The sequence below is a fragment of the Cherax quadricarinatus genome, chromosome 62, assembly GCF_038502225.1.
Source record: "Cherax quadricarinatus isolate ZL_2023a chromosome 62, ASM3850222v1, whole genome shotgun sequence".
Taxonomy (NCBI): Eukaryota; Metazoa; Arthropoda; class Malacostraca; order Decapoda; family Parastacidae; genus Cherax; species Cherax quadricarinatus.
This window is the reverse complement of record NC_091353.1, coordinates 16,592,443-16,607,259: the sequence shown is the minus strand read 5'-3', so window position 1 is coordinate 16,607,259 and position 14,817 is coordinate 16,592,443. Positions and strand designations below refer to the sequence as shown.

Below are 14,817 nucleotides of genomic sequence, written 5' to 3'. Positions count from 1 at the left end.
GCTTTGTAACCGTCCACGCTAATCCCCAAAGCAGCTCAGGGTCTCTTCTCCAGACTGAGGGACTGACCACCTCAAAACTTTAGGGTGATGGACTGATTACATCGTCTTCAAGTATCTTCTGCTTCTATCAACTTTTCTGTACTCGACTGAAGAAGCCTACTGTGTAGGCGAAACGTTTCATAATAAAGATACCTAACTGTTGCATATGTGTCTTACCTAACAACCTGTCGGTATTTTATACCATTTTAATGTTCAATGGGAGTATGGGTGGTGTGGGTCCACAGCTGTCCTGCCCTCCCACATATGGGCAGGAGGTTGGGGGCATGTGTACTCCCTCTCTGACTCTGACAGCAACAGATTTATTACACACTTTGATTATACTTCCTTTAGCACCTCACACCGCCCTTACTAACTCTACCTCTTGTTAACTCTCCACCCTTTAGCAAACACTACCCTGCAACGCTGTATGACCCTTGTGAGTTTAGCGCTGACCTATAATTATAATAATGAGGGAATGTGTATGACGGGATGGGTAAAGGTGAGTGAGGGCTAAAACACATGGGTAAGAGTGTGAAAAACATGGGATGGCGTTAGGCATGGGGGGTGAAGGTTAGTGTTTAGCAGGCTAAGTGGAAGTGAGGCTCAACGCTTCGGTCATACACAAATAACCCGCACATAGAAGAGAGGAGCTTACGACGACGTTTCGGTCCAACTTGGACCATTTACAAAGTCCAGTACTAATGTGCCATACCTCAGCCCACACCAACTGGCCTGCGGTCAATTGCTCATTCAACCTCCCCCTCCCCCCGGTGGCAACACCCCCTCGCTGTACACCCAACAACCTAACCCATACCATCCACAAGCCCCATCTATACCACCCGCCTCTGTATTTCCCCCACGGCCACACTTTCACCCACACCATTCCAACTAACAACCTCCACCCACACAACTCTCCCACGGCCACACCATACTAACCAACAGCCTATTTTTCCCATGTTCTTCAGTTCTGTTTACACGATTTTGATTATTACAGGCCGGTGGAATGTAACTATCGTGTTATCGATAGTCTGCTGTACTTGACAGACACAACAACATCTTGGGATCTAATACAGAGAATTCCTCAATGCTTACCTAACCTAGGGATAACCTATTTCTACTAGTGGATTTTTTCCACCTTTGACGCCGCTTCCAACTGCTTCAGCTCACCTGTCTACAGTACATAAGCTCCTTCTCACATACACTGTACATTTATCAAGACTGATGGACTGAACACGTCTCCAGGCTTGAGGACTGATTACCTCAAACTCATCATCTTCCACCGTTCTTTTTCTGTAACTGACTGATAAAGCCACTGGCTGGTGAAACGTTTCCACATAACGATACCCAAATTTTGCACAAGGGAAACTACGTAATACACACAACCTAACCTACTGACTCTACACACCTGCACATATCCCACTATAACACTACATACCCATTTCTTCACTAGGCCTGTTTGTAATGAGGAGTGTACTCAACATATTAATACATGTGTTGCCTTTTCTGACCCAATCCATTCCTAGACCAGTTATGCATAAATAAAGGTCGTATGGTTTATAAGCTTTAAATCCAATTAACCAGTCCGAAATGTATTGCATTCTAGTGGCTTTCTTTTGTTCCTTTGTTTTGTTACATGTAAATTACATTATTTTTGTACTGCAAGGAGAAGTTAGCAGCAGACAACAGGACACTTACGTAGTGACCAGCACTTTAGAGTAAGGACACGTGGGTCCTAAGATAAGATTTTCTTTGGATTTTTAACCTCGGAGGGTTAGCCACCCAGGATAACCCAAGGAAGTCAGTGCGTCATCGAGGACTGTCTAACTTATTTCCATTGTGGTCCTCAATCTTGTCCCCCAGGATGCCACCCACACCAGTCAACTAACACCCACGTACCTATTTGCTGCTAGGTGAACAGGACAACAAGTGTAAGGAAACGTGTCGAAATGTTTCCACCAGCCGGGAATCGAACCCGGGCCCTCCGTGCGTGAAGCGGGAACTTTAGCCACCAAGCTACCTGCACTTTCTAGGTGAGAAGAGTGGACATTGTCCACAAGTTACTGGACCAGGAGGCCTGGTCACAGACCGGGCCGCGGGGGCGTTGACCCCCGGAACTCTCTCCAGATATATATAAGGTTATCATTCATCGTCATCACTTAAGTTATCGGCCAGTGGACGTCCTGGCTGGGTCAGAAAGTGTTCACGATGCTCACAACACTAGTAGCCGGTGGAATACTAGTCCCCTTCCCCTCGATCATAAGTTTATTTAGGTAAAGGTCCACTTAAGTACAACTGTCATACACATTCACATGTGTAAATTACTTAGGATAACCCCCCAAAAAATTCAGTGACTTAATTCCAACAGTGATGCATTGCGACATTTAGTGGTATAATATCAGTAATATATAACGTCGACTTTTTACCACTACAGTATTGAGACTGTCAGGGGAAGGTGTAGCAGTATCCGGGGTGCTGTGACCATAATGTATTACATAACACTAACTCACAGTTGACTAGTGAAGTGATATGTTTCAGTGTTACTGTGACAATGGAGTTGCATACACTTGCAACATTGGTGACTAGTGAAGTGTTGGTATTGCAACACCAGTGATTACCGGAGACACAACACATTCAGGATGACAAGTGGTGAAACAATACCTAGTGGGAAGATTTTGTGGTGAACAATTTCTACCATGCGCTGTTGTCTCTCTCAGTCTTCCAGTAAAGTTGTCACTGAATTTTTAACTGTGTGAACATACCAATCCTAGGCTGGTGTTCCTTCTTTTTCAGGTCACCCTAACTCGGCGGGAGACGGCCGGTGTTTAAAAAAACATATATATATTAAATATATACGTACACATAATATATCATTATATTAAATACACGAAAAAAAAGTCCAAAAACGGACAAAATTTTGGTTATAGAACTATCCATTCTTGTTCTTGTAAAAACGATCTTCTCTTTGACCAGTACCATTACAGGTCACCAACTACCCTAGTCGATACATTGTTTTATGTTAATTAATGTGGTTTATTAGCAAAATAAACAGTAAAATAAGACTGACCTCGTCTTTCTGGGTCCTGAGGTTATCTACGTCAGGTTCAGCATAGGTAGGATCTCTGCTAGGATCCTCCGGTAATACTGAAGACCGCTCCTCATTTTCCTGCCAATAATAATAATAGGCAGCTGTTAGTTACTACACAAGAAGTCTTAATATACTCTAGTTTTTAAGTAGCATGTAAGCCTCATGATTAATTGCACGAAATGCGTCGCATAATTAGTAATAATATATTTACAGTACTACATGTACAAGGTACATAGACCATAGCTGACACCAATATATATATAGAAAGCCCCTTGTTATGCTGAACATTCCCCACCAATTAGGTTCTTGCCCCAGGATGCGACTCACACCAGTCGACTAACGCCCAGGTACCCATTTTACTGATGGGTGAATAGGGACAACAGGTGTAAAGAAACACGCCCAGTGTTTCTACCCTCCCTGGGAATCGAACGCAGACCCTCGCCGTGTGAAGCAAGAGCTTTAGTGATCGTACCTACTACTGAACTAATTCACATATATCTGCTGCATTCCTTTTAATTCTGAGTCACAAGGAATGCAGCAGATATATGTGAATTAGTGCAGTAGTAGGTACGAAAGGAAGCCACTAATTATGCAACGCATTATGGTCAATTAATCATGAGACTTAAATGCTACTTTAAAACTAGAGTATATTATGTTAAGACTTCTTGTGCAGCAACAGTGAACAGCTGCGTCTTCTAACCTGACGTAGAAGCATCATCATAGCTGCCATTATTACCCCTAGACGGAGGTTTCCTCATGCTGGTGACGGGATCTTAATCAAAGGAACTGGACCTTTTCTGTTCCTCGGATCGAACCTGAGTGCCTCCTATTCCCTCAAGCTTTACGATCTTACAGGCTTAGCTCTAATCAGTAAATATAATACTAAGCTAGTAAATAGTTCATTACTTCCGTTCGTCTGTTGTTTTTAGTAACTGAGGGACGACCCCCGTGTCCATGCTCCCTCTCCAAGGATGGAAAAGGCTCGTGATAGGGGCTTCTTGCAGTTCTTGATGAACACAGAGTTCTACATGGGCATGTCATTTATCGCCTTAAATTTGGCGTCACTCGGATAGGCTTGTGTTAATCAAATTTTGTGGCTCTCTCATAAAAAATTCATTTTGAGTATATTATGTTAAGACTTCTTGTGCAGCAACAGTGAACAGCTGCGTCTTCTAACCTGACGTAGAAGCATCATCATAGCTGCCATTATTCTTTTCCGTCCCCTAGACGGAGGTTTCCTCATGCTGGTGACGGGATCTTACTTTATGTTTTTGTTATTGAAGTTGAATTTGGTGAATGCTCCCTCGTGACTAGTCTCATTTTGTCGGTCTGGGGCTCCACGCATACATGTCTGAACCTCAATTATGTTGTGATCTGAGTATATTGTTTTTGATATGGTGACATTTCTTATCAGATCATCATTGTTAGTGAAGATGAGGTCTAGTGTATTCTCCAGTCTAGTAGGCTCTATTATTTGCTGGTTTAAATTGAATTTTGTGCAGAGATTTAAAAGCTCGTGTGAGTGTGAGTTTTCATCAGAGCTGCCTCCTGGTGTTATTACTGCAACAATATTATTTGCTATATTCCTCCATTTTAGGTGCCTTAAGTTGAAATCCCCCAGGAGCAAGATGTTGGGTGCAGGAGCTGGAAGATTTTCCAGACGCATTATGGTCAATTAATCATGAGACTTAAATGCTACTTTAAAACTAGAGTATATTATGTTAAGACTTCTTGTGCAGCAACAGTGAACAGCTGCGTCTTCTAACCTGACGTAGAAGCATCATCATAGCTGCCATTATTACCCCTAGACGGAGGTTTCCTCATGCTACTTTAATCAAAGGAACTGGACCTTCTGTACGTCGGTCTGCGTGCGGCCAGCAGTAACAGCCTGGTTGATCAGACCCTGATCCACCAGGCGGCCTAGTCACAGACCGAACTGTGAGGGCGTTGATCCCCGAAACCCTCTCCAGGTATACTCCAGGTATACCTTAACTTGCTTAACAGACAAAATATTGGGCCCAGTTCCTGAGCCCATTCTGTGTCTGATCTGTTTAGTACCCCATATATTACCTGGAGGCTACCTGGAGGGCATTCCGGGGACCAATGCCCCATCGGCCTGGTCCACGACCAGGACTCCCGGTGGATCAGGGCCTGATCAACGAGGCTGTTACTGCTGGCCGCACGCAGTCCAACGTACGAACCACAGCCCGGCTGATCCGGCACCGTCTTTAGGTATCTGTCCAGCTCCCTCTTGAAGACAACCAGGGGTCTTCCCGTAATGCCCCTTATTGCTGGTGGGAGGCTGTTGAACAGTCTTGGTCCCCGGACACTTATTGCGTTTTCTCTTAAGTGTACCAGTGACGCCCCTACTTTTCACTGGGGGTATGTTGCATCGCCTGCCAAGTCTTTTGCTTTCGTATGGAGTGATTGCTGTGTGCATATTAGGGACCAGTCCCTCCAGAATCTTCCAGGTGTAGATTATGATATATCTCTCTCTCCTGAGCTCTAGTGAGTACAAGTGCTTCCAGGCGCTCCCAGTAGTTAAGGTGTTTGATGGAACTTATGCAGTAAAGGTTCTCTGTACATTCTCTAGTTCTGCAGTTTCACCTGCCTTGAATGGGGATGTTAATGTACAGCAGTATTCCAGCCTAGAGAGAATAAGTGATTTAAAAAGGATCATCATTGGCTTAGCATCTCTTGTCTTGAATGTTCTCAGTATCCATCCTATCAGTTTCCTCGCAGATGTGATAGTGGCATTGTTGTGGTCCTTGAAGGTGAGGTCTTCGGACATTACCACACCCAGGTCCTTCACATTACTTTTCCGCTCTATTGTGTGATTGGAGTTTGTAGTATACTCAGTTCTAGTTATTATTTCCTCCAGTTTTCCATAACGGAGTAGTTGGAATTTGTCTTCCTTGAACATCATATTGTTCTCTGTTGCCCATTGGAAAACTTGGTTTATATCTTCTTGGAGCTTTGCCGTGTCCTGAATGGATGACTCTCTCATGCAGATCCTAGTATCGTCTGCAAAAGATGATACAGTTCTGTGGTTTACATCTCTATGTCTGATATGAGAATAAGGAACAGGATAGGTGCGAGTACTGTGCCTTGTGGGACAGAGCTTTTCACTATGGCAGCATCTGATTTAACTCTGTTTACCACTACTCTTTGTGTGCGATTGGTCAGAAAGTTGAAGATCCATCTGCCTACTTTGCCATCTTTCCCTTTAGCACGCATTTTGTGTGCTATTACACCATGGTCGCACTTGTCAAAGGCTTTAGCAAAGTCTGTGTATACTACATCCGCATTCTGTTTGTTTTCCAGTGCATCTAGGACCATATCATAGTGGTTATGCAATTGCGAAAGGCAGGAGCGACCTGCTCTGAAACCATGTTGCCCTGGGTTGTGCAATTTTTGGGAGTCCAGGTGGTTTGCTATCCTGCTTCTTAGAACTCTTTAAAAGATATTTATGATGTGGGACGTTAAAGCTACTGGTCTATAGTTCTTAGCTACTGCTTTGCTGCCACCTTTATGGAGTGGGGCTATATCTGTTGTTTTTAGTGACTGTGGAATCTCGCCTGTGTCTAAGCTCCTCTCCATAGCATACTTAGGGCCCGTGAGAGGGGTTTCTTGCAGTTTTTAATGAACACAGAGTTCCACGAGTCTGGGCCTGGGGCTGAGTGCATGGGCGTGTCGTCGATGGCTTTCTCAAAGTCTAGTGGAGTTAGGGTTATGTCATAAATCTGGCCTACATTGGCAGGGTTTTGAGGCTCATTCATGAAAAAAATTTTTGGATTGTCTATCTTTAAACTGGTTAGTGGCTCGCTGAACACTGAGTCATACTGCAATTTCTGTATCTCGCTCATTTCTTTGTTGTCTGTGTAGGATCCGTCTTGTCTGACCAGGGGCCCTATACTAGAAGTGGTTTTTAACTTGTTTTTGGCATATGAAAAGAAATATCTCGAATTTCTTTCAATTTCATTAATCGCTTTTAGCTCCTCTTGTCTCTCCTGGATCCTGTATGAGTCCTTTAGCTTTAGTTCAATATTTTCCACTTCCCTGGTTAGCACTTCCTTCCGTGTATCAGACATCTGGCATTCTTGAGGAGCTCAATGATTCTTCGTCTTCTCCTGTTTACCTGGAGTTTACCTGGAGAGAGTTCCGGGGGTCAACGCCCCCGCGGCCCGGTCTGAGACCAGGCCTCCTGGTGGATCAGAGCCTGATCAACCAGGCTGTTGCTGCTGGCTGCACGCAAACCAACATACGAGCCACAGCCCGGCTGATCCGGAACTGACTTTAGGTGCTTGTCCAGTGCCAGCTTGAAGACTGCCAGGAGTCTGTTGGTAATCCCCCTTATGTGTGCTGGGAGGCAGTTGAACAGTCTCGGGCCCCTGACATTCTGCATTCTTTTTGTCTTCTAGTGCATTTAGGACCTTGTCGTAGTGGTCCAATAGTTGAGACAGACAGGAGCGACCTGTTCTAAACCCATGTTGCCCTGGGTTGTGTAACTGATGGGTTTCTAGATGCGTGGTGATCTTGCTTCTTAGGACCCTTTCAAAGATTTTTATGATATGGGATGTTAGTGCTATTGGTCTGTAGTTCTTTGGTGTTGCTTTACTGCCCCCTTTGTGGAGTGGGGCTATGTCTGTTGTTTTTAGTAACTGTGGGACGACCCCCGTGTCCATGCTCCCTCTCCATAGGATGGTAAAAGCTCGTGATAGGGGCTTCTTGCAGTTCTTGATGAACACAGAGTTCCACGAGTCTGGCCCTGGGGCAGAGTGCATGGGCATGTCATTTATCGCCTGTTCGAAGTCATTTGGCGTCAGGATAACATCGGATAGGCTTGTGTTAATCAAATTTTGTGGCTCTCTCATAAAAAATTCATTTTGATCTTCGACTCTCAGTCTGGTTAGCGGCTTGCTAAAAACTGAGTCATATTGGGACTTGAGTAGCTCACTCATTTCCTTGCTGTCATCTGTGTAGGACCCATCTTGTTTAAGTAGGGGCCCAACACTGGACGTTGTTCTCGATTTTGATTTGGCATAGAAGAAATACTTTGGGTTTCTTTCGATTTCATTTATGGCTTTTAGTTCTTCCCGCGATTCCTGACTCCTAAAGGATTCTTTTAGCTTAAGTTCGATGCTTGCTATTTCTCTGACCAGTGTCTCCCTACGCATTTCAGATATATTGACCTCTTTTAGCCGCTCTGTTATTCTTTTCCGTCGCCTGTAAAGGGAGCGCCTGTCTCTTTCTGTTTTACATCTACTCCTCCTTTTTCTTAGAGGAATAAGCCTTGTGCATACATCGAGTGCCACCGAGTTAATCTGTTCTAGGCATAAGTTGGGGTCTGTGTTGCTTAGTATATCTTCCCAGCTTATATCGGTTAGGACTTGGTTTACTTGGTCCCACTTTATGTTTTTGTTATTGAAGTTGAATTTGGTGAATGCTCCCTCGTGACTAATCTCATTATGTCGGTCTGGGGCTCCGCGCATACATGACTGAACCTCAATTATGTTGTGATCTGAGTATATTGTTTTTGATATGGTGATATTTCTTATCAGATCATCATTGTTAGTGAAGATGAGGTCTAGTGTATTCTCCAGTCTAGTAGGCTCTATTATTTGCTGGTTTAAATTGAATTTTGTGCAGAGATTTAAAAGCTCGCGTGAGTGTGAGTTTTCATCAGAGCTGCCTCCTGGTGTTATTACTGCAACAATATTATTTGCTATATTCCTCCATTTTAGGTGCCTTAAGTTGAAATCCCCCAGGAGCAAGATGTTGGGTGCAGGAGCTGGAAGGTTTTCCAGACAGTGGTCAATTTTTAACAGCTGTTCCTGGAATTGCTGGGATGTTGCATCCGGAGGCTTGTAGACTACCACAATGACTAGGTTTTGGTTCTCGACCTTTACTGCTAAAACTTCCACTACATCATTTGAGGCATTTAGCAGTTCTGTGCAAACAAGTGACTCTGCAATGTACAGGCCAGTTTACTTTTTCTTTTCTTTTGTCTTGTAGGAATATTTATTTATTTATTTATTTATTTATTTATTATAAATTTGTGCACACATACAGAGGTACAAAAAAAAAAAAATACAGATAAGAGCAGTATGCCAAAGCCACTTATACTATGCATAGCATTACGGGCTGGCTTAAAATTAACTTAAGATTAACTAAGCAATGATGAAGTCAGTGATAAAACATTAATGTAAACAGATTACTATAAAGCACAAGTGAGTATTACAAAGACAGGTCATATGAAGGATTCTGTTAGGTAGTGTATTTAAAAAATAATAAAGTTAGATTCGGTTTTAGGTTTAACATTTATGTGATATAATTGTGAGTAACATATAGGATATACAATTTATAAGGTTCAGTTATTCAGTATTTATTTGGTTTTGGGTGAGTAAGTGATCTTTGAGTAGAGACTTGAATTTATAAACAGGTAGTGTTTCTTTTATATTTACAGGTAATGAATTCCAGATTTTAGGGCCTTTTATGTGCATTGAGTTTTTGCATAGTGTGAGATGAACACGAGGAACATCAAAGAGTGATCTGTGCCTTGTGTTATGGTCATGTGTTCTGTTGAGGTTGGCAAGGAGATGTTTGAGGGGAGGGTTAATATCAGAGTTAAGTGTTCTATGTATGTAATAGGTGCAGTAATAAGTATGGATGTTTTGTATGGTGAGTAGGTTTAGTGTATTGAATATTGGTGGAGTGTGCTGCCTGTAGTGAGAATTTGTTATCATTCTAACTGCAGCCTTTTGTTGGGTAATTAGTGGTCTGAGATGGTTAATTGTTGTTGAGCCCCATGCACAAATTCCATAGGTGAGATAGGGGTAAATAAGAGAGTGATATAGGGCCAGGAGGGCTGACTGTGGAACATAGTACCGTATCTTCGATAGTATGCCTACAGTCTTGGAAATTTTCTTAGAAATTTGTTGTATATGTGTATGAAATTTGAGTCTATTATCAAGGTGGATTCCTAAGAATTTTCCCTCTGTTAGCTTTGTGATAGGTGATCCGTTTATCATTATGTTAAGAGGGACATCTGTAGCTCTGTTACCAAACTGAATGAAGTAGGTTTTGTCAATGTTTAGTGTAAGTTTGTTAGTCCTCATCCAGGTAGATATTTTCTGTAATTCGGTATTTACAGTATTGGCTAGTGTGACTGGGCTCGGGTGAGAGAAGACGTATGTAGTGTCATCTGCAAATAGTGTGGGTTTGAGTAATTGCGAAGCATTTGGAAGGTCATTTATGTATAGGAGAAAGAGAAGAGGGCCAAGGACACTTCCCTGTGGGACACCAACTGTAATTGGTTGCGCAGAAGAGTTTGCCCCATTTGCGTACACATATTGGCTTCTGTTGCTGAGGTATGACTTGAGGTAGTTGAGGGAGTGCCCTCTTATACCATAGTGTGACAATTTTACGTGGAGCAAGTCATGGTCAACTGTATCAAAAGCTTTACGTAAGTCAATGAAGATCCCCAGTGGGACTTCTTTTTTCTCTATTGCAGTGTATATATGTTCTAGCATGTGTATAATAGCATCATTAGTATTTTTATTAGGCCTGAATCCAAATTGGCAGGGGTTGAGTATGTTTTGGGAGATAAGGTAGGAGTAGATTCGTTTATGAATTAATTTTTCGAAGATTTTTGAGAGAGGGTGTAAGTTGGATATTGGCCTATAGTTATTCAACTCTGTTTGGTCTCCTCCTTTGTGGATCGGGGTGACCCTTGCTATTTTGAGTACTGTAGGGAAGGTGGAGGATTCAATGGATTTGTTAAAGAGTGTTGCAATGATTGGAGATAGCACTTGTGACACTTTTTTGTATATAAAGGGTGGTAAGGTACTTAAATCTCCTGCCTTGTTTTTTAGTGCATTGATAATAAGGGAGACTTCGTATGGGTTAGTCGGAGCTAGGAACAGTGTGTTCGGGTAGTTGCCGGTGAGGTAGTCATTTGGTGGGGTATCTGAGCTTGGGATTTTATTGGCAAGGTTTTGTCCTATAGTGGAGAAGAAATCATTGAGTCTGTTTGCTGTTTCTGTTGGTGGGAGTTGGGGTTCATCTGATTTTGCTAATTTTATTTCGCTATTTCGTGATATCTTTTTTGTTCCCAGAATTTCTGATAGGGTTTTCCAGGTCTTTTTTATATCACCTCGTAAGTTGGATAATCTGTTCTCATAATACAATTTTTTTGCCCTTCTTATCAGGCTGGTTAGGATTGACGAGTAACGTTTTGTTTGGTCTCTGGTTATGTGACCCATTCTGTACTGTTTTTCATATTGGTGTTTTGTATTTATGGATTTGAGAATGCTGGGTGTTAGCCAGGGACTGTTCAGTCTCTTTGCTGTCATCTGTTTAGTTTTTTTAGGGCAGTGCTTGTTATAGAGGTATTGGGTCTTTTTTAGAAAATTATTAATACATTCGTCAATATCTGTATAGATTTCTAGCTCAGTGTGCCAATCAATGTTTGCTAATGCTGTTGTGAAGTTATTAATGGCTGCCTCATTGTGAAGTCTGAAGGTGACTTTAGTAGTGTCTTGGGGTAGTTTACCAAGAGTTGTTATGAGGAAAGTAGGGTAGTGGTCTGTGGTATTATCTGTAATTATGCCTGATTTTAAAGGGGATATGGTGTTGGTCCAGATGTGGTCAAGTAGGGAAACACTAGTCTCTGTAACTCTTGTAGGTTTTGTTACTGCTGGTAGTAACATACAGTTACTCATTGTGTTTGTGAATTCAGTAACGTGTGGGTCCTGGTCTTGCAGGAGATTTATATTGAAGTCACCTGAGAGTAGTAAGTGATCTTTGTTCATGCGTGCATCAGTTATCATACTCCCTAGATTTTGACTAAATTGTGCTATACCTTGAACATACTTCAGCTACCAGGAGGGTGATCATTTCGAGGCATTGGTTAGGGTCCATGTAATTTAAAATATCCTCCCAGCATGTTTCATTTAGGGCATAGTTTACCTGATCCCAGATGATGATCTTGTTGTTGAAGTTGAATTTGGTAAAGGTACTCTCATAACTGTATACATCTTGCCGATCAGGACTCCTGTGCATGCAAGTCTGGACTTCGATTAGATTGTGATCAGAATTTGTTGTTTTTGATATTGTTATATTCCTTACCATGTCCTAATCATTTGTGAAAATAAGGTCAAGTGTGTTCTCCAGTCTTGTATAATTAATCTTGTATAATTAATCTAACCTAGCCTGGCCAGGTCCGGTGTTGTCTCTCCTGGGGTACACAAATAACCCGCGTGTATTGTTCCAGTCACGGTACTGTGCCTTTGTGTTATTTATCCTGGGGCAGTCTAAACTAACTTCAAGTTGAACGCTAACAGCACAGAAATAACACACGAGTCGTATAACGGAAAGTTGTGTTATAAGGATAGTGTGTCAGTGTGACTGATTTATGTGAGTTAAACACTTACCTGAGGGAACCTAGTAGTGTACAGGTGCCTCCAGGAGTCCAGGTTAAGCTCATCATTCATGTTAATGGTAGCCAGACTGTCACTGCCGGCTGGGATGATCAGTGGCTGGTTGTAGTCCTGTGCTAGGCTCCGGCTGCCAATACATTTATAACGAAATAAAACATTTATTTATTTTGAATATATGTTACAATTTACAGTTCGTTTGGTTATAAATTAGTTACGAAAGTACATAAATCTTGCATATTCTAAGGAAAGCCTTTTGTTTTACAAAGCATTTCAGGGAAACTAATTCAAGGCTTCACGAGAAAGATTTTATGTATTGATGGGCGTAACTCAGGCTAACTCAAGAAAATGTGGACTATTTCCACTGGGAGTCCTTAAGTTCTCTTTCCCAGGATGCCACCCATAACGACTAACACCCAGGTACCAGGGGTACAGATTAATAACTAAAATAAATTACTCAGTATTACCATGACTCAGTAATGAATATTACCATGACTCAATAATCAATATCACCATGTAGATAAATGGTTTAGAGAACCGATAAGTTGATAAATTAGACATGTGCAACACTTGTGTTCAACATGTCTGAAGTAATTAGTCCCTCAACCAGGCTGAGGGACTAATTACTTCAGTCTCCTTCTGATCTTTGCTATTCTTTGTATTGGACTGATGAAGCCACTGTGTAGCGAAACGTTTCCACAATAAAAGTGCCCAAGTGTTGCACATGTGTTTACTTTATCAGTACCACCATGATCCAGTTATTAATGTTAGAAAGTCTGACCTCTCCGTGGTGCCAAAAGCGTAATGGCTGAGAAGTTCCTTGGTCTTCTTGACCAGACCTGCGTCCTTAGCTGAGAAGAAGTGTAGTGATGCCCCGTGTGTGTGTGTCACAAACCTGCAGTGTACACACATGTTGATTACGTACATATTTTCATGTAGAACCTATGGTACAAGTACTCCTGTATGTTACAAACCTGCAGTGTACACATGCTAATTACGTGAATACGTTCATGTACAACCTGTGGTACTACTACACATGCGCGCATGTACACACATGCAATTTCGTGAATGCGTTCATGTTCAGTTTCAAAATTTATTTCCACAAGATACATCATATGTACAAAATTTGAAGACGTTACATAACACATGGAAAGTACCTTTCCACGTACACACGTGTGCATCACGAACCTGCAGTGTGCACATGCTGATTTTAAGCGCATACGTTCATGAACAACATATGGTGTAAGTATATATCAGAATAGTTTTAAATTCCATATACAAAAGGATAATTACATTAAAGTGTCCTAAAATAATATTTCCATATCCTTATGAGTATCCTAGAGAATTTCTGGTGAAGTGACCAAAGCCACTGTTAGCGGACAGAGGATCGAGCCTCCAACAATCTGCGGGTTTCAACATCTCACAAAATATAACACGATTCAATTAAAAAAAAAACTTACCTAAGTGCTCGACATATTAGCTTCTTGCCTTCAGGTTCCAGGTCCTTAAAAATGTCGTACTTTCCTCCTATAATCACAAGAGGAACCAGGAACGGCGTCACTTCCTGATCCACCTACCATAAACATTATTATTATTATAGCACCGAGGTAGGGTGACCCGAAAAGGAAGAAACACTGTCACAGTCACTCATGCAATCGCCGTCTTGCCAGAAGCGTGCTGACACCATCCCCACCTCTCCTTCAGAGTGCAGGTACTGTACTTCCCACCTCCAAGACTCAAGTCCAGCTAACCGGGTTCCCCTGGCTCCATAAATGTTACCTTGCTCACACTCCAGTAGCGTAGTTGTCATAAAAACCACTTAGTCTCCACTGCTAATACGCTCACATAAACCTGAGGGATGTTCAAGCCCCAATCAGTCAAAACCTTTTTACCTCTCCCTCCCTTCATCCCTTCCTTGGATGACCCCTACATCTTCCTAGTCATCCTATTTTGTTCCATCTCTAAATGTCCAAACCACCTCAACTATTATTATTATTATTATTATTAAACTCGTGGAGGTCGCAGCGACTGAGGAATGGGAAGCGATCCGATTCGATTCAAGGGAAGATTCAATTCCTTTGATCAAGAGCACCTCGCCAATATTGAGGAACTTTCCTTGATGAGATGTTAACTTGCAACTTCAGATGGAAGAGTCTGGCCGCAAGTTTGTCTTGCTATTTTGCAGACAGGTGATCGAGTCTCCATACGGTTGGTTTGGCTTATAGCCTATCAACTAGAGTCCTGGACTGTATCACT

The 14,817-nt window shown here is 42.1% G+C and overlaps 1 protein-coding gene across 1 annotated transcript in view; it reads right to left on the bottom strand.

The window, feature by feature from the left end:
- The window catches only part of LOC128687215 (cytoplasmic dynein 2 light intermediate chain 1), a 98,079-nt gene that overhangs the window by 29,721 nt on the left and 53,541 nt on the right, over window positions 1-14,817 (bottom strand). The window contains exons 6-9 of the mRNA XM_070098472.1: window positions 14,022-14,134; window positions 13,343-13,456; window positions 12,559-12,691; window positions 3,104-3,202 (exon numbers count right to left, since the gene is read on the bottom strand). Coding sequence (XP_069954573.1) covers window positions 3,104-3,202; window positions 12,559-12,691; window positions 13,343-13,456; window positions 14,022-14,134 — 459 coding nt within the window. The remainder of the gene's footprint in view (window positions 1-3,103; window positions 3,203-12,558; window positions 12,692-13,342; window positions 13,457-14,021; window positions 14,135-14,817) is intronic.